The sequence below is a fragment of the Triturus cristatus genome, chromosome 2_1, assembly GCF_964204655.1.
Source record: "Triturus cristatus chromosome 2_1, aTriCri1.1, whole genome shotgun sequence".
Taxonomy (NCBI): domain Eukaryota; kingdom Metazoa; phylum Chordata; class Amphibia; order Caudata; family Salamandridae; genus Triturus; species Triturus cristatus.
The window spans coordinates 962,409,186-962,432,488 of NC_140581.1; the positions used below are offsets into that span (position 1 = coordinate 962,409,186).

The 23,303-nt window shown below is 46.7% G+C and overlaps 1 protein-coding gene across 1 annotated transcript in view; it reads right to left on the reverse strand.

The window, feature by feature from the left end:
• MPDZ (multiple PDZ domain crumbs cell polarity complex component) overlaps positions 1–23,303 on the reverse strand; it is a 798,673-nt gene that overhangs the window by 60,726 nt on the left and 714,644 nt on the right. The window contains exons 46-47 of the mRNA XM_085633687.1: positions 21,201–21,323; positions 731–835 (exon numbers count right to left, since the gene is read on the reverse strand). Of these exons, the coding sequence (XP_085489813.1) occupies positions 731–835; positions 21,201–21,323 (228 nt within the window). The remainder of the gene's footprint in view (positions 1–730; positions 836–21,200; positions 21,324–23,303) is intronic.

Sequence of the window (23,303 nt, forward strand, 5' to 3'; positions counted from 1 at the left end):
TTTATAAAATTGATTAAGGGGGGGTAAGAGGTGGTAAGAGAAGTGTTTAATCTTTTACTTCATGGCTGCTCTTTCTACTGAGTCTAAGTTTCTCAAGAGAAGAGTTCAGAGCAAAGTCATGGTTGTGAATTGAAAGAACGCCAAATATGTTTGTGCAATAAAAGGTGCATTTTTTAGAGGGGCAATTGTGTTAAGAATTTGTTCTTGGGATTGTTACGTTCGCTTGATATACAGTATAAATTAACTGCTCATTGTATTTGTCAGTGCCGCTTAGCTCTTCTGTTATTAGTCACTGTAGAGGACACTGCAATGGGACGCCCACCTTCTCAATGAAGGCAATATGAATACCTAGTTGGTATAAATATAGCATAAAAACCAAATACCAGAGGCAGTCTATTTTCCGTGGTAAATAATGACCTTTGAATCTGTAGAGCTAAAGACAATTGCAGTAAAACTCCCTCCACAGTCAGAAGTTGGCCACTGTCACATCTGGAAATTGAGTGCAAGAAAACATGAAATTGGCTGATGCAAAACCATGGCTTACATTGGAATAATTACAGAAAAAGAAGTTAATCAAAGTATTTCTTGGATTACAATGTCCAGGTCTGTAAATAAAATGCACATTGAATTTGGAAAGCTTTGTCAATGTGATTTGCAAGACAGCCTTAAATTTTAATGTTTCAAACTGCTACTTAATTGGATCAGAGATCACTAGAGGGATGTAGGTTACCTGCAGTTGGATAGAGCCAGTGGCAGTCTTTAATATTCCAACAGCCTGGGAATGGGTCATGCCATCCGTTGATGTTCCACAGATGCTGACAATCCGATCTCCCACCTTGGATAAGGATAAGAGGATATAAGAGAGACAAGAAATGCATTGTTACTGTAGACAGGTTTTCATAACATCAAATTACCTGGTCATTTTTAAAGCACATAATTCTAAAGAGAAGAATATCCTCAGACAACAGAACCCATTTCAACCCATTTACGGCAAGAAGTCAGAGCATTAATCCAGCATGATAAAGGGAAGAGGATGACCCGTTAATAAGGGCACATAGTTTTTAGGGGGGTGGATTAAGGCTGCTGGAACTAAGGGTATAGTACGCTTGCAGTGGCCCAAGTTAGGTGCTAGAAGATGACCTCTGGGTCGCTCACACAAAGGCAAGGCCCTAACAGTTCTAACAGCCCTTTATTTGATTTTCGAAGACTGCTGTGCTTTGTCAATGAAGGACAACATGGAAACCTCTTAGGAGTAACCAAAATCTACCACAGCACAGGGAGGGTAGGCCACATGCTGCACTGAAGTTATGGAAACTGGGGTAATCCCAAACGTTTGAAAGCTGGTTGTGGCATTGTGGTGTGGGAGTGTTGGAATTAGAGCAAGAGGGAGAGTTTAGGTAGGGAAAGAATAAACAATGTATCAAATTATTAGGTGGAGTACTCAAACAAATTTTGGAGTCCATCAACCTCAAGCAGCCAAAGTGGAATCCCTAGTGAAAAGGTATAAACGTGAAGTCTTGAAGAGGGCCCAGTTAGTTACTGAACTAGTACAGAGTCCCTTTTCAGTTTATAGAGCGCAACCTACTGTTGATCAGGTGTCCGTAGTTTACCATGATCATTAACAAGTTTGCAAATGATAGTAAAACACTCCCAACAGATGCAAAAGCAGCAGTTCTTCCCGATTTACCAACCCAAACCATAAAACCTAGATAAAACTTTTTCATTAACCTAGAAGGGAGACCATGATGTAATTTTTTTTCTTCTTTTGAATCATTTATTTCTGGCCTTGCTTTTATTTTTTTGTTTTCATCAAAATGCTTTTGCTTTGTATTTCAATCAATGGTGCAACAAAGAAAGAATGAGCAAAAAAACAACTTCAAGATCACACTGAAGAAATCAAAGAGAGCAGTCTCAGAAAATGCTGGTAGTACCTTGCAAACAGGATGGAAAACTATTAACTACATACTGTGGCAAAGGTCACACAAGGACTTGAGTAGCAACAAGAAGGCAATTTTGTCTTAAGAGCCCGAACGTGGCCCCCTCATGTTGACTGACCATGCAAATGTGAAAACAAGTCTCAGAACATGACAGGAATAATTTAGCTACAGTAAAACAAAAATTGAAAAGGGTTATGTGACTGTTCTCTGTGAGATTATGAAAAGTCATCAAGCAGCCCTTTCTCCAGCAAAGGGTACATTCAAAGCCCAAACTCTCAATTGTTCCAATACCACAATAAAGCTCTAAAAAAAAAATCATTATTTCTTGTGCCATCTACAGTTGGAGGTCAGTTGCAGGGTCTGGTATTTTGCATTGAATTATTGAAAAGTGCAACTTTGAATTATTCCCAATCCCATTGAAAACCTCACTTCATATAGTAAGTTAGGCACTTTTTTCTTTGCAAAACACGTCCTTGCTCTGCAAGTAACACACAATGTGAAAACAAAACTTAAATGCGAGTGTAGAGAGAGTGCCCAATGATAATTTCAGATACACAGTGTGTAAGAACAGCACTTATGGAGGAAAATGGACCTAGTGGAGAAAAATAGGAAGAGAAGGTAGGAAGATGACAGGGAGTTAGTTGAGTGATGTGCGGGAGAAGACAAACAAGCATGTGAAGAGTGGTAGGAACTGTGCTGTGCAACAAGCAAAGAATGTAGACCAAAAATTGAACAAAAAGGAAAATTTGAAAATTCAAATGTATCAAGGTGATGGAACACAATGCGAAAGCAAATTCAAAAGTCTCAACAGGAGAGCAGGGTGAGTCAAAGGGAGCTTGGGTTACCCCTTCCTCATTAGTATTAAAAGAAAAGGTGTGGGATCCACTACAGCACTGCCTGGAGTCCACACCAGGAGAAAAAAGAATAAGGAAACTAAATGAGAAAACTCCTAAGAATGGATTCGCGAAAAAAGGAAATAGATGCTATTCAGAGTAGTAGCAACTCAATGGGGAAACTGAATGAACTAAACGGACTATATTTATGGGGATAGTGCTAAGGATTGAATTTACTCTGAATATGTACTTAGCTATATAACATCTCAGACCAGGCAATACTGCTCAAACCTACAACGTTTGAACACTAGGCGGCAGCAAAGAAAATACATCTAAGTGTTCCTACCGAGAAAGCTAATGTAGCAAACCACTAGTAAACAAGCATATAAAAGCCAATAGGCCTAACGTATGGAGAGCTATTAGCTTTGGAAATGTGTTTTAGCCATGTTTTACACCAGTAAGGCTGCTGTTCAGAATGGCAATAAGTTAGTGTTGTGGCGTGGGGTAGAGTGGAGTGGGGTAGATTGGGGTAGAGTGGAGTGGGGTAGACTGGGGAAGAGGGGGGTAGACTGGGGTAGAGTGGTTTAAAGTGGAGAGGGACAGATTGAACTGGAATGGGGTAATTGGACTAGAGTGGGGTGGAGCGGAGCAGGCAGATTTGGCTAGGTTAAAGTGGGGTCGATTGGGCTAGGTTGGAGTGGGTGCATTGGGCTAGATTGGAGTGGGGTACATAGGGCTAGACTGGGATGGGGTAGTTTGGGCTATGGAGCGGTGTGGAGTCGGCTATATTGGAGTGGGATAGATTTGGCTAGATTGGAGTGGGTAATTGGGCAAGATCGTAGTAGATCTGAGTGGGGAGGAGTGGATTGGGGTAGAGTAGAGTGCGTTGTGTAGGAAAATACCTCTTTTTTGCATGGTTGCCCCTCACTTTTTGCCTGATGTTGATGCTCTTTGACTAAGTGTGCTCTGGGTTCCTGCCAACCAGATATCTATGTTCTTTCCCTAAAACTGTACTGTTGCAAACCCAATTGGCAACTCTGCGGCCACATTTAAGTCGCTTGTAAAAGGTACCATGAGGTCCCTGGGCACTGAGACCAGAGAAGGCCTCTAAGGAATGCATCACATATTGGTCCACCCTAGAGGTCCTGCACCTTAACACACACCCTGCCATTGCAGGCTGCTTGTTTTGATGCAGAGAAAAGTGAAGAGTCGACATGGCACACATTCCTGTGTGCCATGTCTACAATCCACTGCCTATGGCATAGGTAAGCCACCCGTCTAGCAGGGTGCACTATACCACTGGTGAGGGTACAAGTGCATAAGCCCTGTACCCCTATAGTGTCCATTCTTAGACAATGTAAATGCAGTAAAGTCATAACGAGTATATGGTCTGGGAGTTTGTCATTACAAACTCCACAGCATCATGATGGCTCTGCTGAAACCTGGGAAGTTTGGTAGCAAACATCTCAGCACATTAACTGATGCCAGTGTGGAATTTAATGCCAAATACACTCAGAGGGCATCTTGGAGATTCCTCCTAAAAAACGACCTACCTCTAGATGACTGGCTGCTCACCAGCTGCAACCCTCAGACATGTTTCTGGACTCCTGGGTCGAGAGCCTCCCGCTCTCTGGGTTCTGAAACAAAGTACATCCTGGGTGGAGGTGCCAAGCCTCCTCCCTCAGAATGGGCAGGGTCCACAAAGGGGAAGCTTCAAAAGCTTGCTGCCTTTGTGAGCTGACCCAGACATTCGCTGCTCCCAACATCTGGCCCCCACCGGTTCTAACACCCACTTTGGGAGGGAGAATCGGTGGGAAAACCAAGATAGGTGGAGCGGTGTACCCACCTTTGCCAACCCCATTTAATTTAACACCCTACACCCTCTCCTCTCACATGGGTACTTAGCAGGATTGTAACATACATTTTCTCACTTTGAAGTCAGAGAATGAAAAACAAACACCAAACTCCCTCGGAATACAAAGCTTGAAATTTGACTTTGGTCTTTGAATGCACAGCAAACGTGACAAGAAAAAGATTTAAAGGCCCGTTTCACGAAAGCGAGTACTCAGAAGGATAAAGTAAACAAGGGTTGCTCACGGAGGGACGAGCTCAAGCTGGACAGCCTTTAAGTAAATAAAGCCAGCAGACAGAAAACAAGCAACTGTGAGTTATAAATAAGGCTTCCGGTTTTCCATTTAAAAGGATTTTTACATATAAATACAGGCAGAAAACGTGTGTCTGTATTTATATACAGAAACAGGAAAATACTGGCTAAACAAATGCTCTTGCTGCCTCTGTGCTCCTCTATAAAATCTGTGTCAGAGGGGCACAGGGGCTGCGAAAAAAATCTGAAACTACTGCTGCTCTGGAGAGAGGTGAACAAGTGCAGCTGGGAGGGCCGTGTCTGCAGAGACCCTCCAGCGCCTCTCGCTATGGTGCTCATGCAAGCAGCCAATGTCCATTAAGAGGTGTGAAAACACCCCAGGACATCGGCTGCAGCCCCAGCAACCTTTTGTTGTATGAGATGGGGAAGGAGTTTGGCGACAGCAGTATAACAGCATGCGTAGCCCCACTTTACTGACCTTGGCCAAAGGAAGGCTGTGTAGGTATGTAAATAAATGTAAATGTAGTTGAGCTTATATAGCGCACAGCTACCCGCTGTGGGTTTCCCGGCGCTTGCTTAGGGAACCCGTCCTGGTATTCCCCTGTGAGATAGCAGGGTATCCACAAGGTGAAAGTCAGGCATCCCGCCGCGAGGGGCCGTTGTGGAGATTAAGCAAGCTATTGCCCAGAGTCGCAGAGTGTGAACCCGTGAGTCGAGGAGGCACCGGGGCGAGAATTATCGAGTCCGTGGAATTTTTAGCCCAAGACCCGCCGAGGCGGGGAATTGAACCCTGGTCCAGGACCGATCTCAGCTTCCGGGTCTGCCGTCTCTAACCCCTGAGCCACACTTCTCCACTTAGGTATGAGGGTTGTGGGCTGCTTTGGCCCTCTGTGTTGTTGAGATGCCAGTGAAATGGGACAGCCTTGGCAAGGTCTCCCTTCCAACTCTGTTTTGGATGAGTTCGCTGTCTTTATCTTTGTAACACGTAAATGAGGAAAGAGGACCATGGTAAAATATGCCTGATGCCATGAGCAGTTCTGTTGCCCTCGTAGACAAAGTAAGCCTTCACACAGTGCTAGATTACACCGTTGTAGAAAAATATGAATATACCACGCATAAAAGGAAACAAAATGAAATCTCTGTACACACAAAAAAGCCCTGAGTGACCAAGTGTCTTAAATGCATTACATTTGTAATTGAAGAAATGTTTCTTTCAGACAATGGACATTATTCTTGCTTTGTCAAAAATAGCAAGCAGTAGTTCTGTTAAGGTCCGAAGCCGTGGTATTTGCCATTCCAAACCAGCATCTACTGTGTCTTATCCTTTACCCCGGATTCTGATGGAGATATTACTATTAAGTGCCTTGACTAGGAAGGGAAGACACCTGGGATTGTGAACTATATTCCAGGGGTTGAACATATCCTTCACGAAACTGACAGTTTGCCAGGCTGCTTATTCTTTCTCACTATGGACTCAGCCGACAAAGTATGCATGTTAATTTAAATAAATGTGGAAAAATACAAGATGCAGCGTATTTTTTAGCTTGCGACACAAATAAATGTTGATAAATACAGATAAAATTACCAAAAAATAAATATGGATAAATACAGATGGAAATGTTAAAAAAGAAATATCATAAAACTGGGAGCACTAGTTATAAACCACAAAGCCAATAGTAAGCAATGGGCGAAATGCATTCCCAGGAAAGCTTTCAGAATACCCAAAACAAGTCGCAAGCAAACCAGACAGCTGTGCTGGTAGGCTTCTAACTAAAAATATACCAGTTCTAATGGCCAAAGCACCCAAAAGCCAACACTTCCTTCTCATGAGAGATTTCAAGATGAGAAGTTGCTCTCTCACTCTCATTACCTGACAAAAATACAGAAATAGTTTTGCTCTCTGGTCACTCTAAGACAGGATATATTTATGACTAGATTAAGCTTGCATTTTCATGTCGGAAGAAAACTCAAAGATTGATATCCAGAGAGACACTGGATTAGAAACATGAGTTTTATAACGTCAAGGCCATGAGTTAGAATATCTAATGCATAGTACTGTGCAACTGGACCTTTGGTTTGAACACTCGGAATTCCCATCAAGCTAAGTGACTCACTACAGTTTTTTGCCACTTTACATTTTGCTTTACATATTTAGCGCAAACTCGACGCAAAGGTATTGGAGCAGTTAACCTGAGCACCAGTTATATTACACAATATTACATTATTTTTTAGGCACGGGGTAATTAAGTGATTTGCCAGGAATCACAGGATGTTAAGCCAAGGCTCGAACCTGGTTCACCAGTTCAAAAGTCGACAGCTCTGGCCGTAGCACAACATCGACTGCACTGCACCAGTACTTCTTGAGAGTCTTCGATATTGTTGACTGCAGAGGGGATTATTATGGCCCTTTATTTATTTTTTAAACAAACATCTTTCCTTTGGGGATTAAATGAAGCATATACGCTCCGGTGCCCCTTAATCCTTTAATTGAATATTAAGCATTTCTGGAGCACCTGATAACAGGTCAATAGTGGCAAGTCTGGATGGAGGCGGATGTCAGCATGATAGATTTGATTGGCAAATTAATAACGTATTGTATACTGCCAGACTTCCATCGCGACCTGCCACTCTGCCATGGCCACTTCCTATAGCTGCGGGGCTTCAAACAGTAGGGTAAACTTGTCTAGCTTTAGAAAGAGGCAAAGATTCTGTCCCAAGCGGTATACAGTCTTCGCCGTTCAGGATGTTACCAAGCAGGGAAGTACCACTCAGGTTATTGTTTGGTACTTTACCACACAGTACGTTACCAAGTAGGATTTTCTTTTTTAAAAGAAAATTCAATTATTTTGTCCTTTAAGAAAAGAGGATTTACGAGTTATGGGATGGGTAAGGGTTCACGGTAGTAAGTATTTTAATTGGGTTTTTAGGGTGTAGTGATGGGTAAGGGGTAGAAAGAGGTTTTCAGGGTTCAAGAGAGAGTAAGGTGTTGTAAGGGTTTTTAGGGTAAGGGTTTGAGTAAAGGTATGAAGTAGTAAGGGGCTTTAAGGTTGAGGGATTGTTAGGGTACAGGGAGTAAGAATCTTTTAGTGTTCATGGGTGGGTAAAGGTATGGGCTAGTAAGGGCGTTATGGTTGTAGGGTTTAGGGAAGGGTAAGGGTATTAAGGATTTTTAGGGTTCAGGGATGAGAAGGACACAGGTTAGAAAGGGTATTAAAGGTTTTTTTAGAGCTCAAATATAGGTACGTGTATGGGGTAGTAAGTAAGAAAGGGGTACATTTAAAAGCGTAACAGAGAGAGAAAAAAAGGGGGGTTGGGATGCAGGCCACCAAAAAACAAGTATTGATTATGCTACTTACCAGTATGCATCTGTTCTTGGCATGTAGGGCTGCTGACATTCATATCTGTGCATAGATCGCCGCCTAGTGTTGGGTCCGGATGTTTGCACGTTGTTGTCCTGGAAGAGTCTTCGAAGTATCCTGGGATAGGTGACTCCTCCCCTGGACTACAGTGCGCATGGGCATCCTCTCCATCCTCAGATTGTTTTTCGCCATTGTGGCAGTGATGGAGTAGATACAGAAAGTGATGACCATGCTTACAGTAATTCTGAGAGCTGCAGCTGCTACAGGCGCCGGGGAGGAAGGAGGGCGATATGAATGTCAGCAGCCCTACATGCCAAGAACAGATGCATACTGGTAAGTAGCATAATCAGTTCGAGGCATGTGGGCTGCTGAATTCATATCTGTGCATAGAATACATAGCAGTGCCCTCTATTAGCGGCGGCTACCAGTGCCAGCTGCAGCGGTCTGAAAAAGAGTTTTGAGAACAGCCTGTCCTACAGCTGCCTGCTGTTGTGATTGCACATCTACACAATAGTGTTTGGTAAATGTATGTGTAGTGGACCAGGTGGCTGCTCTACATATATCATGCAAAGGAATGTTTCCTAGGAAAGCCATGGAGGCCCCTAACTTACGTGTTGAGTGGGCTCGTGGGGGAATCGTTAATGTGCGTTTAGCCTTTTGATAGCAAATTTGAATACATTTAACGATCCATCTGGCTATACCTGCTTTGGAGATAGCGTTACCTTTGTGGTGTGGGGCAAAGGCAACGAAAAGTTGTTTTGTTTTCCTAAAGACTTTAGTCCTGTCGATATAGTACATGAGGGCCCTCTTTACATCTAGTGTATGGAGTGCTCTTTCTGCGACAGTCTGTGGGTTTTGAAAGAAAACAGGCAGTTCAATAGTTTGATTCATGTGGAACTGCGATATCACCTTGGGCATGAATTTGGGGTTGGTACGTAGTACGACCCTGTTGGCGTGAACCTGTATAAATGGCTCTTGAACGGTTAGTGCCTGGAGTTCACTAACTCTTCTTAAAGAAGTGATCGCTACTAGGAAAGCTACTTTCCAGGTAAGGAATTTAATCTCGCATGAGTGTAGAGGTTCAAAGGGTGGACCCATCAGGCGTGTGAGGACCAAGTTGAGGTTCCACATTGGAGCCGGTGGGTGGCTTGGTGGAATGACTCGTTTGAGTCCTTCCAAGAATGCTTTGATGGCAGGCACTCTAAATAGAGAGAGGTGCTGCCTGGTCTGCAGATAGGCTGATATTGCGGTCAAATGGACACGTATAGAGGTGTACGCCAGATTGCATCGGTATAGGTGTAAGAGGTAACAAATTATGTTTTGGATGGATGCGTCTAGTGGATTAATGTCATTATTATTGCAATAAATGATGAACCTTTTCCATTTGGCTGCATAGCAAGCTCTGGTAGTGGGTCTCCTGGCCTCCTTAATGATGTCCATACAGTCAGGTGGCAGGTTTAGGTAGCCAAACTCTAGGACTTCAGGAGCCAGATTGCCAGGTTCAGCTGTTGCGGATCTGGGTGCTGAATCTCTCCATGGTTCTGCGTCAAATGCGCGGGTTTGATCCGCAGCCTTTGATGCGGCACCACGGAAAGTTCGAGAAAGGTGGTGTACCATGGCTGGCGTGCCCACGTTGGAGCAACCAGGACGAGTGTCAGTGAGTGTTGTCTGAGTTTGCGTGCCACCAGCAGTATCAGTGGTGCTGGGGGAAAAGCGTACGCAAATCTGCCGGACCAGTTCATCCATATCGCATTGCCCTGCGACTGCGGATGTGGGAACCTGGTGGCAAAGCTTTGGCATTTTGCGTTTTCGCTTGTGGCGAATAGGTCTATCTCTGGATGACCCCATTGCTGGAAGTACGGTTGGAGTACTGATGGGTGTAACTCCCACTCGTGCATCTGGTGGCTGTGTCTGCTGAGCAGATCCGCCATCTGGTTGTCCTTGCCGGGGAGGTGTTCTGCCATGAGGAACATGTTCCTCTGAATGGCCCACTTCCACATGCTCTGAGCCAGATGAGACAACTGTGGAGAGTGTGTTCCTGCCTGCTTCTGTATGTAGTACATGGCGGTCATGTTGTCCGTCCGGATCAACACGACTTTGTTGCACAAGTGTACTTTGAATGCTTTCATTGCCAGGAAGATTGCCATCAATTCCAGAAGGTTGATGTGCATCTTCTTCTGTTGTGTTGTCCATAGTCCCTGCACTGTGTAGTTGAGTACATGAGCTCCCCATCCCTGGAGAGACGCGTCCGCTGTCAGTATTATTTGTGGAACAGGCTCTTGGAACGGTCGGCCCTTGCAAAGGTTTTGTGGATTCCACCAATGCAGAGAGTTGTATGCCCGACCGCTCACCAACACTAGGTCTTTCAACTGTCCTTGAGCCTGATTCCACTGACGTGCTAAGCACTCCTGAAGCGGGCGCATATGTAGTCTCGCGTGTGGGACTATGAAAATGCAGGAGGCCATCATGCCTATCAACTGCATGAACACTCGCGCGGGAAGGGAGTGTTGTGGTTTGAACTTGGAAATCAGCATTTGCATGCTGTTGATTCTCACTAAATTTGGCTGAGCTGTGGCCGCCAGAGTGTCTATAGTCGCACCTAGGTACTGTTGTACGTGTGCGGGCTGGAGATGGGATTTTGGGTAATTTAGTGAGAACCCCAGACTGTGAAGGAGGTGAATGGTGCAGGACATGTGGCTGGCACATTGCTGGGCTGACTTTGCTTGAACGAGCCAGTCGTCCAGGTAAGGGTAGACGTGTATGTGCTGCCTCCGTAGATGTGCCGCCACAGTAGCTAGGCACTTTGTGAAAACCCTGGGTGCTGTTGTCACGCCGAAGGGAAGGACTTTGAATTGGTAGTGCTGCCCCTGAACAGTGAACCTGAGGTATTTTTTGTGTGAGGGGTGAATGGGTATGTGGAAATACGCATCTTTGAGGTCCAGCGTGGCCAGGAAGTCTCCCTGCTTGAGCAGCGGGAGGACTTGCTGTAAAGTGAGCATGTGAAAATGCTCGGAGAGAATGTAGCGGTTCAGGGGTCTCAGGTCTAATATAGGTCTGATTGACCCGTCCTTTTTTGGTATTAAAAAGTACAGGGAGTACACCCCCGTACCTTGCTCGTGGACGGGTACGACCTCTATTGCGCCTTCTAGTAGCATACTTAGCACCTCCTGCTGTAAGAGCGTTAAGTGCTCTGAGGACATAGGACGGTGTTTTGGAGGTATTGTGGGTGGAGTTGAGGTTAATTTTAGGCAGTAACCGTATTTGACAATATCTTTGACCCACCTGTCCGTGGTGATGGAGTTCCACGTGGACAGGAACCTTTGTAGCCTTCCCCCGACAGGTGTTATGTGGTCGGGAGGAAGGGAGAGGGCGTCACTGTTTGTTCTTGGGGGTGGACCTGGTGTTGCCGTACCCGCGTCCTCTGCCCTTTGTGCTGGAGCCACGATATCCACCCCGGGTGTTTTTATCATAGGTGCTTTGTGTGTTGCCCTTGTTGTAGGTTTGCTGTGATCCCTGTCCTCTACCTGCTCCTCTATTTCCGGGGCGACGAAAGGACCCGCTCCGAAACGACTGCGTTTGGAGAGCCCCCATGGACTTTGCAGTGTCTGTGTCCTTGTTTATTTTCTCTAGGGTGGTGTCAACCTCCGGCCCGAATAAGTAGTCGGGGTTGACAGGCTGGTTGAGGATGTTATTTTGTACCTCAGGTTTGAATCCGGAGATTCGCAACCAGGCGTGTCGTCGCAACATGACGCTAGTGTTTATGGCTCTGGCAGCTGTATCCGCGGCATCCAGTGCGCACTTAATGGATGCGTTTGTGAGGAGTTGTCCCTCCCTGATGAGGATCTCTGCACCTTCTTTGAATTGGTCAGGGAGATGTTGGAGTAATTGTTCTAATGTGTCGTAGTGTGCTCGATCGTAGCGAGCGAGGAGCGCCTGAGTATTGGCAATGCGCCATATGTTAGCTGCCTGGGCCGCAACCCGTTTGCCGGAGGTCTCTAGCACCTTGGACTCTTTGTCCGGGGGATGAGCATCACCTGTTGTTTGCGAGTGTGCCCGTTTGCGAGCATTCGCAACTACAATGGAATCCAGAGGTAACTGGCCTCTAATGTAGGTAGGGTCCCCAGGCGCCGACCTGTATTTCTGGTCGATCCTGGGGTTTATTACTCTTGCCCTGGTGGGTTCTTTGAAGATGTCCTTTGCTGGTTTGAGGACACCCTTCAACATGGGTAGAGTTTTTATATTCCTTTCTGAGGATGCGAAAGTATCCATGAGAAAGTCGTCCTCGACGGTGTCAGAGTGGAGTTGCACACCATGATTGGCCGCAGCACGTTCAATTAGGGCGTTGAATGCGGCAGTGTCCTCTGTGGGAGATGTTTTTGCTCCATAGAGTTGCGGGTCCTGTGTATCCATAGGTGCACCAGAGTCTACAGGGTCATCCCAAGCTTGGTCAGGGTCCTGTTGGCCTTCAGGGTCCATCTCTCCGGGGTAGGGGACGTGGTCACCCATGTAGTCCTCCAAAACGTCTGTGTCGGAGTGTGTGGGAGAGAAGGACTGTGGATCTCGGTAAGAGGAATGGAGAGGTTCGTAAAGAACTGGTTCCGAAGCCACTGGCAGCTTTTTCTTAAGCGGGATCCGGTAGGAGTCCAAAGCTGGCTCGGAAGTTATTCTCCTCTTGTGGAGCATCATCCTGCCGGTGTTGGCGTCGATGATATGTGATGGAGACGTCTCCGCAGGAGAGCGTTCGGCAGGCGTGAACGTGGTGTGGGTGACTCGTGTTCTTATTTGGAACAGTTTTGGGGCCGTGGATGGCGGCAGGCCAAAAGTGATGTTGGCCGGTGCCGAAGAGGCTGTTGGAGCTTTTATCGGCTCGGAGCCTGACGTGTCCTGGAGGACTGCTTTGTGTTTGGTGCGTTGCGCAGCAACGGGCCGCACCTGGAGCGCCATCGAGTCCTTTGCGCCGACCGGTTCCGTAGAGGCGGGCGTGGACTTCTTCGGCGCCGGTGAGTCATCGAGTCGAGGGGCGGTAATGGCCGTCGACGTCTTTGATGAGTGTGCCTTTGGTGGTGCTGTCGAAGCGGTGTGAGACGCAGCAGGCAGTTTGACCTTTGGGGTCAGAGCCGATTGTGTCGGTGCCGGGAGCCGAGTAGGTTTGGTGGCACCGAAGGTCTTTTTCCGTGTGTCGGCGCCGATGTCGGCTGCTGCAAGCTCGGCACCGAAGTCTCGTTTGGTGCGGTCGGTGCCGACGGGTTTTGCTGGCGTCGAAGGTGTGGTGGGCCTCGATCCGACCAGCGTCACTTTCGGTTTCGGTTTCTGGTGAACCAATACAGCTTTCGGTTTCGGTTTCGGTTTCGAAGAAGGGAAACCAGCCGTTTTGGGTAGTAATGGCTGTCGCTGAATGTCCGAGGCCGGGCCAGAGGGCGGGGCCGAAGAACTGCGGGATAGGTCTTGGGTAAGGCCCGAAGGCGATCCCTCGACCGGAGCCATAGACTGGCGCACTGGGATATCCTCAGTCTGTACGGGTAGGCCTTGCTCGTCACCGGAGCTACTCTCTTCGGCCCCTAAGGCCTCATTGTAGTCTCCTACCTCGGTGTCGGCTTCATCTCTGGAAAAGAGTCGTTCTTCGACGTCTTCCGATCCGGAGTCGTGTTCGGAAGCGGGGCTGGAGGGTAGGTTCTCCACGTCTTCGACATCTTCGTCTTCGGCGCTGAAGATGTTGGCCGGGGCCGGTGCCGCTTGCTGCGCTTCGAATCTCGCTGCTCGTCGATTCCGGAGAGTCTTCTTGGATCGGAATCGGGCACAGGCCATACATGTAGATTCGTCGTGATCCGGTGAAAGGCATTTGTTGCACACCGGATGGACGTCGATATGGGAATATTTCGCATTGCATACAGGACACCACTTGAATGGTGTCCTCGATTCCATCGTCGATGACGGGTCGATGGTCGTGTAAAATGCGAAAAAGTTGGTTCTGGAAGTTAGTAAACTAACAAGATACCGATCGGGAACAGTGCCGACGCGAACTAAAGGCCTTTTGGCCTGGAAAATGTTTTCCCTAACTTTAGTCAAGATAAGCACATGCGAACCCAATGGCGGAAAAAAACAATCTGAGGATGGAGAGGATGCCCATGCGCACTGTGGTCCAGGGGAGGAGTCACCTATCCCAGGATACTTCGAAGACTCTTCCAGGACAACAACGTGCAAACATCCGGACCCAACACTAGGCGGCGATCTATGCACAGATATGAATTCAGCAGCCCACAGGCCTCGAACATATATAAATAATGTGACTAGCTGTGTGACCATGTGTGAGTGGGTGTCTGAGTGGCTATATGGATGAGTGAGAGGGTGCATGAGTTACTGTATGGATAAGTAAGTTGGGTAAGTGAGTGTCTGTGTTAGTGCCTGTATGGGTGAGTGGCTGTGTGAGTGGCTGTATGGGTATGTGAGTGGTTGTATGGGTCTGTGAATGGGTATGTAAGTGGCTGTATGCCTTTGTTTTTTTCAGTGAATTTTAAAGGTTTTTTCCGTTCTATTTCCTATCTATAATGTCACTATAACCTTTGGTTTCTGAGTGAATACCTAGTTTAAAAAAATATTGTCTTAACTGTAACCTGTAAGAGAGTGAGTGTGAATGGCTGTAAGGGTCAGTGAGTGGGTGGGTGAATAGCTGTATGGGTCCGTTAGTGGGTGCGTAGGTGGTTTTGTAGGTGTGTGAGTGGCTGCATGAGTCAGTGACTGGGTGTGTGTTTGGCTGTATGGGTCTGTGAGTGGATGTGTGAATAGCTATATGAATCTGTGAGTGGGTGTGTGAGTAGGTGTATGGATCAGTGATGGTGTGTGAGTGGCTGTATGGGTCTGTAAGTGGGTGTGTGACCAGTTTTGCGAGTGGCTGTCACTGAGTGTGTAATTGGATGTATGGGTCTGTGAATGGGTGTGTAAGTAGCTATACAGGTCTGTGAGAGGGTAAGTGAGTGGCTATATGGGTCTGTGTGTGGGTATGTGAGTGGATGTATGGGTGTGAGAAAGTGCCATCTTTCTTGCATGGTATGCCCCCACTTTTTGCTGAATTGCGGAATGTACTTTGACTGAGTGTACCCTGGACTCCTGCCAATCAGGTGCCCAGGGCCTATGTTCCTTCCCTAAAAACACAAAACCCAAATTGGCAAACCCTGGCCACATGTCAGCCCCTGGTAAATGGTACCCTAGGTACCCAGAGCCTTGTGACCAGGGAAGGCCTCTAAGGGCTGCAGCACTCATTGTGCCACCCTTAGATGCCCTGTACCCTTACACACACACACTGCCCTTGCAGGCTGGGTGTCTGGGTGCAAGACAAAACAAAGAGTCGACATGGCACACATCCCTGTGTGCCATGCCCATCACCTACACTGCCATGGCATACATCAGCCACCCCTCTAGCTGGGTGCCCTATGCCAGTGGTGTGGGCACAGGAGCATGAGCCCTGTGCCCCTACAGTACCCAGGTCCATTCCTGGGGCCTGTAAGTGCAGTGCTGCCATTTAAGAGTACATGGTGCTGGGAGCTTGTCAAACACGAACTCCACAGCACCATAATAGCAACACTGAAGATTGAGAAGTTTGGTATCAAACTGCTCAGCACATTAAACCCACACTGATGCCAGTGTGGGATTTAATGTACCAAGCACCCCAGAGGGCATCTTAGAGATGCCCCCTAAAACCTAACCTTCAATCCACGTCTGTTCTGAGGCTGCCTAGGCTGCCACACAGCAGACATGTTGCTGGACCCCTGGGTAGGAGAGCCCCTGCTCTCCTGGGCCTGCAACAATGCACATCCTGGGCGAGGTGCTAAATCCCCTCCCCCAGGATGGGCAGGGGGAAGCTTCAAAGGCATGCCGCCTCTTTGAGCTGCCTCAGGTCACTGCAACCCCCCACTCTGGCGGGAAGCTTGGCCGGAAACCCCAAATAATGACAGGGGATGTGCCAGCCTGCCAACCCTACCCCTCAGGTGGGGGAGGCGAGGTGAAGCAAATCTCCGGCTCTCGCCATCTTGAAGATGGGAAGCCCTACCCTATCAGGATTAGGCTACTGCCCCCCTCCCACAGGAGAGAGGCAGGATAGGGGGTGTACCCACCCCAGGACAGGGACCCATGCCCTTCACCTACCTGTAACGTCCCTAAATCTAGTATTTAGGGGCACCCTGAACCTTTCTTCCCCAGATACCAGATTCCAAATTCTGAAGAAGAGCTAGAAAAAGAAGACCTGCCCTGCAGCTGCTAAGAAGAGGAAGACACAAACTGCTTTGGCCCCAGCCCTACCGGCCTGTCGACCCTCGAACCTGCTCCAACCCGGCATCTCTTGTGGCCAGCAACCTCACAAACCCCAGAGGACCTGGCTACCTTTTTTACTCTAAACCCCTGGGACTCCCATGAGTAGAGGCTCTACTCAAAATCTACTTCTAAACCCTGGCAGCAGCCCGGAACCGCGAACCCAGCACACTCTGCACCAGCCAAGCCTGGCCTGTGCCGGAGTGAACAAAGACCACGAGGACGACCCCGCGGCGACTGTGACCCCGAGTCCGGCACCCAAGGACCTCCCTCGACACTCCTGAAGAAGCCTGCAGCCTCAGAACAAGGTGCCCCCCCAACCGCGATCAACAGAGGGTAAGATTTCCCGACACCAAAAGGCACCCCTGCACCCTGCGGCCCCCTATGCCCAATCCCGGGGTACCTACCTATCCTCCAACTACCCAACTTACCTCTCGAAGTGGTGGTGGCACCTGAAGAATCTTTGTCCCCGAGCTTGCAGTCTTTTTCTAAACCGGAGATTTCCCGTTGAAATCAATTGAGCGCCCAAAGGCTCAAAAGCACCCTGCACCCAGCCGCCCGAGTGGCCCTGGCAGTGCAACCTCTACACCTATCTACTTCCCCACTTGCCCTGAGTAAGTGACCAGGAGCCCAGCTCCCACAGCCGCGTGGCCTGCTAGTCAGCAGCCACCAACCCAGGCCCCCCTACATCTCATGGGATAACATTGGGCCTAACTCTCTCTGCACCCGGCCACCCTTGTGCCGCTGAGGGTGAACCAACTGTACCTACCTGACCCTGGGGGACCCCTGAGTCTATGCCCAGAACCTCAACTCTGCCAGTCCTGTACTTACCTTTAAACCGATAACTCAATTTTCTTCATAGGGTAACATTGACTGGCTTTTTCCTGAAATATCTTTTAAGTGTGGACTTTTCAAATCTTAAAATATTCACCAAAAATCAGCAGAGTAACGAAAACGAAAATAGTCACCTGCTCTTAGGTGAGCTCCAAGTGCTGGATCTTGGTGCCCAGCACTGACTCCGAAAAATACTTACAACGGTACTTACCAGTAACCCAATTTTCTCTCATACAAAATTATTGACTGTTTTTCTGTGAAATTTCTTCTAAGTGTCAATTTCTGCAATCTTTAAATATTCTTTAAAAATCGTATAATATCTGAAAACGTAATTACTTACCTGTTTTGGATAAAGGTCCCAGTACTGAGTCTAGGCACCCAGTACTGGATTACAAAAGTAACGAGAACATACTATACCTGCAACTTGAATTTTCTGCCATAGGGAATCATTGACTGTTTTCTATGACATATTTTGTAAGTGTCAACTTTTAAAATTGCAAAATATTGTCTAAAAATCATCACAGTAATTAAGTCGACTTTTATCACTTGATTCCAAGTACTGACCCAGGACTGAATCTAGGATCCAGTCCTGGAACTCCAAAAGTAATCCTAAAAGTAATCTGTGGGAAATAACTTGAAACTTCCATTGAACTAATGCATTCTTGTGTTTAGAATTGTGTTGCAACCACTTGTAACTTTCTACAAAAGTCAATTGCATATTGCAAAAGTATTTATATAAAGCATCTCATTCTGAGAAAGTATATTTTAATACCTATTGTTGGTTATAAAATAAAACATTCATATATTTTTTATATACAAATCATTGGCCTAGAGTTCAGTTATTGAGTGTGTGAGAACATTTGCTGGCTGAGTGTGTGCAACAAATGCTGTACCTATTTGGGAACAGTATATACAGAGCCACTCTCTCACAATGGGTAAGTAAGTGGCTGGGTGAGTAGTTTTCTGGATGTGTGACTGGCCGCATGGGTCTGTGAGTGGGTGTGTGAGTGGTTATGTGGGTGTGTGATTAGCTGTATGGGTCTGTGAATTGGCGCGTTACTGGTTTTGTGTGTGTGAGAGTGGTTGTGCGTGTGGCTGTGTGAGTGGCTTAATGATTGTCTGAGTGGGTGCATGAGTCACTGAGTGGATCTGTGAGTGGCTGTATGGGTCAGTGAGGGGATGTGTAAATCACTGTATAAGTCAGTGTGTGAGTCACTGTATGGGTCTGTGAGTGGGTGTGAGAGTGGCTGCATGGGTCTGTGAGTGGCTGTGTAAGTGATTATGAGGGTATGTGGGTGGCTGTATGAGTCTGTGAGTGGATGTGTGAGTGGTTCAGTGGATGTGAGGGGTTTTGTGGGTGTGCGAGTGGCTGTGTGGGGCTGTGAGAGTGGCAGAATGGGTGTGTGAGTGGGTGTCTGTCAGTAGCTGTGTGAGTGACTGAATCAGAACAGAACATCACCTCTTCCTTTATCCAAAAAGAGTCCACAGTTTTTCACAACATGTCTACTCAAATGGAGTACTTTCTATTGGTAAATTACTAACTGCTATCTCGCTGGGTAAATGTCCAGTGTGTATTCTACAATACATCTGTGTAATGGACCATGTGGAAATGTCCCTAGTGACCTTATGTGGGTTTCAGCAATGTGGTTGTTCCTTGTGCGTCTTTATCCAGAAATCTGTGATAACATGAATCCTCCAATAGCTAAAACAACAAGACTACAACAAGGTAAATCTCCACCAAACAAGGGTACTTCCTCTTAATATATGAAGTAAGTACTTTTTTGTTTGGTGTAGATGTTCTCATAATCCTCGTCATCAAGAACGTGTCATAAAAATCAGCAGGAAATGTGCTGTGGGGCCTTTTAGTAAGTTGTCTATCATACTGGCAAAAGGCAGGAAGACCTTTTCATACTACTAAGGTGGATGGGGTATGGCTAAACGGTCGGAGCTTCCAGGTGATTTTGCACATTTAAATACTCGTAGTAATTTAAAGGGAGAATCATAGACTCTGCTCTCACAAGGATAGAACAAGAAAGAATCCACTCATCATAGTCCCAACAGATTGCGCTCCAATAGATCAACAAAGCATTCACTTCCACAAAGCATTTCAGGTTGTCTTTCAATGTGGATTTACTGAGAAAACACACTTGCTTTGCCTTCTGCAAGCCCAAGTTTTTTTACAGGAGTGGAGAGGGGCCACACAGCTCTCCTCACTGGGCCAAAATCAGTCCAGGGAACACCATCACCCGGGGCCCGGCCTCTTCCTTCTGGATGCCTTGGAGCGCGCCCAGAGAACCCAGCGTGCTACAGTGGGGACCGTGGGAGAGCCTCAATGCCCCCACAGTCCCTGCCGGACCCACACCCCCCCACCCTGGGAAGGCGGTGGTCCCTGGGCCGTATATGGACTGGGAGGAGAGCCACCTGGCCCCACTCCCCCTTGGTATAATGGCCATGCTTCAGGGAGATGGTGGTCCCTGGGGCCGAATATGGCTCGGGAGGGGGGCTGCGTGGCCCACCCATCTCCTAGGTATAGCGGCCATGCCCCGGTGAGGTGGCGGTCCCTGGGGCAGAGTATGGCCTGGATAAGGGGGCATGCAGCCCCCTCCTCTTTTTGGTATATTTCTGGCCCCACAAAGGTGATGATTCCCGGGGCCCTCTAGGAGCAATGAGGCGGAGGCCCTTACATTTAATTAACAAGTCATGGGGAGGTGGTGGTCCCTGGGGCTCTTTGAGCCAAATGAGGGGGGGTCTGTGCGGCCCCCTTCCTACATATAGTTAAAGCCCTGGGGAGGTGGTGGTCCCCAGGGCACTATAAGTGCATGGAGGGGGGCTGCGTGCGCCCCCCCCCTCCATTTAAAATTTAAATATGCATGCCCCTGGGACCTGTCCCATCTGGGGACTCAACTACAAGAAAGCGAGGGAGACCGTGCTTGTTTTAAAAAAAAGTGTTGCTTCAAATTTGCAAATCTGGCATGAAATTGTGGTAAAATTATAAAAAACAATGCTTTTTTTGCCCTGGTGGGGTTCCTGGGGGACCCCAGCACCAGGGCTAGGGGGTCAGGGTATTCCTACCCTACCCCCTTTGCTTTATTTTTATGTTTTTTTGGGGGACTCGGCTGAGGCAGAGTCCCAAGATGGCTGCCAACACTTCCTGGTTGATGTGTTTGCAGCCAATCAGATCTCTGCAAGAGAGCTTCTATATTCGCGGCGGAGTCTTACTCTAGATATATATCTATATATGTACATGTGTTGAGAACTTTCCCCAAAAATAAAAATATTCAAAATATTTACTTACTTTTTTCTTTTCTTAAAGAGGGGGGAGGGGATTCTCCCATATAATATGTATAGCTATTAAAATCAGTCAATACTACAGCATTGAGTGGTAAGCCCTGCTGTGGTGTTAGGAAGTGTTGGGTAAAGCCATACGTGGTAACGTCTGAGAGTCATCTCAAGCCAATAAACACATGTGTGACAAATGCTTGGAAAACTGGTAATAGCTCTACACTCTTTGGCCTGTTTAGTAAAAGTGGTGGTGAAAAAAATCAACCGCTGAATGTAATAAGAAAGATTCAGATATGTAATGTGTAGCCCAGCAAGGCACAGAGAGAGGGACACTTTTTCACTAATCTAGCCCAAAAGGTTATTATAAGTATCACAGACAACATTTGTGCAGATAATTTTACAACATGAAGTCTACAGAATTTTCCAATAGAAGTCCCCAAGTCAATGAATGCCACTGATGTAGACAAATAGACTACAATTGAAAGAATAATCATCAAATGCTGGGGCAGCTCTGCATCATCTGGGAAACTAATAATCACAAATAACTTACCCTGAGTTTCTGAGTTTGGGCTACAACTCCATTTGGGTGCATCATGGCGATAAATATGGGCACATCTCCAAGAGGACTTCCAACTCCTCCAGCAATGCTGACCCCCAGTGAGTCAGAAGGACCCTGAAGGTGCAGAAATAAAAGAAAAGGGGATGTTTGTCAGTCATTATGCTACCATTCACAAGGGAAACATTGAAAAACTATATAAACATTTTCTAAAAACTGAAAACTACAAGACAATTAGCACAAGCAATCTTCTGCACCATTAACCAATATACATAATATTAACTTAATTAAGGACGAACAAATTCTAACTATTTCAAATGTTTGTAAATGATATCTACCAACGCAGGAAAACATCTGAACCGGACCAGATAGACTCAGGAACAGGCATTTCAATACCAACAGATGGGGCTCTACATGCATAACCTACGCTCCGAACACCCCTAGCTTTGGCTGGGGTTTCTTTTTGAATTACATTGTCGACTGGTTTATATGTTCTAAGTGCTTCAATGTTGAGCACTGTGTTCGACAGACCTCTCCATCTTCATCAGCAAACAGCTGTTTCTCTTGGATGAGGGGGCCTGGTGGCGGGGGTGGGAAGGGAGATTGGTTGGGGGAGGTAGGCTATGTGTTATGATTGTTGCAGTTACTCCTGTGAACGCTGCCATGTTAGTCTCTGAATCATTAAACAACAAAATCACTGGGTTGACTGTAAAAGCTGTACAACTAAGTTTCAGTATCTCCTACTACAATTCCCATGATTCTGTGAAGTAACTTCGGTTTGGGCGGCGATTTAAACAAACTCTGATCAGCAGGCCGATGCAGATTATTCACTACAGCGGCAGACGTCGGTTTTGTTTGAGAGCGCTTTTCTCCGGTTTGGTAAGGGTGCTACGGCACTATTCCTGCGCTGCTTTGCTTTTGTTGAGGTCTGCAACTATGCCTGCATTAAGTGTTCGATCCTGAATATTAAGACTGAGTGTTCTGAGCTTCCCATCAGTGTGGCGGTTAACCAGCATGTCTCAGAGAGAAGAACAAGGGTTCATCCCTGCCAATATTCGCGATGTACAATGTTTTTTGGGCTTCGCGAATTTCCATCGTTGATTCATTAATCAATTTTTGGCTGTGGTGGCACCAATTACAAAACTGTTAAAAAAGAAAGTTCTGTTTAGATGGACCGAGGAAAGTAATCAAGCGTTCTGTCAGTTGAAAAATGCATTTACCGCTGCTCTGATTTTGACCCATTGAAACCCTGAAACCCCTATCTGGTGCAAGCATATGCATCAGAAGTGGCAGTAGGAGCAGTGCTCTCCCAATAACACAGCCAAAAGGCAGTTGCATCCAATCACCTACATGTCCAAAAAGTTAGATGAGTCTTAAGTACATTATACCATAGCTGAAAAAGAATTATTAGCTATACAAGATGCCTTTCGGAAATGGCGACATTACCTCATGGGAGCCAGATACATCATAACTGTATATACAGATCACAGTAATTTACAGTTCATGAAATCAGCTTGTCTTTTATCCCCTAGACAACTTAGATGGATGTGATTCTTTGAGGAATTTCAGTTCATATTCACCTATAGGCCCAGGAGGGAAAACAAAAAAGCAGACGCCCCCACAAAACAGGAGTCAGTTCAGACACCTCATGAAGCTAAAGCTCAATCTATTATCGATCCACAAAAGGTAATATGTGCTCTACAAATGGAACAATTCTTAGACAAGGTTGTACCGGCCATAAAAGCACATAGATGGCGGTCATGGTTACTGAATACAAAGGAATGGAAACTAAGACTAGGCTTACCAACTCGTGGTACACAGTTATTGATCCCTACGATAGAACTACGTAAGAAAGTGTTATTCGCGAAGTAGCACTTCGCGAAGCTACGCAAAGTGCACTTCGCACTACACGAGCTACGCGTAGCACTTCGCGAACTGCGTAGTACCTTGTTCGCACTGTGCCAGATGTCGTTTTCAAAGATTGCACAGTGCGGACAAGCAACCGGCACTGTGCAATCATTGAAAATGGCATCTTGCACTGTGCGAGCTGTAGTTTTCTGCTGCTCGAGTAGATTTTTACTCGAGCGGTAGCTTTCT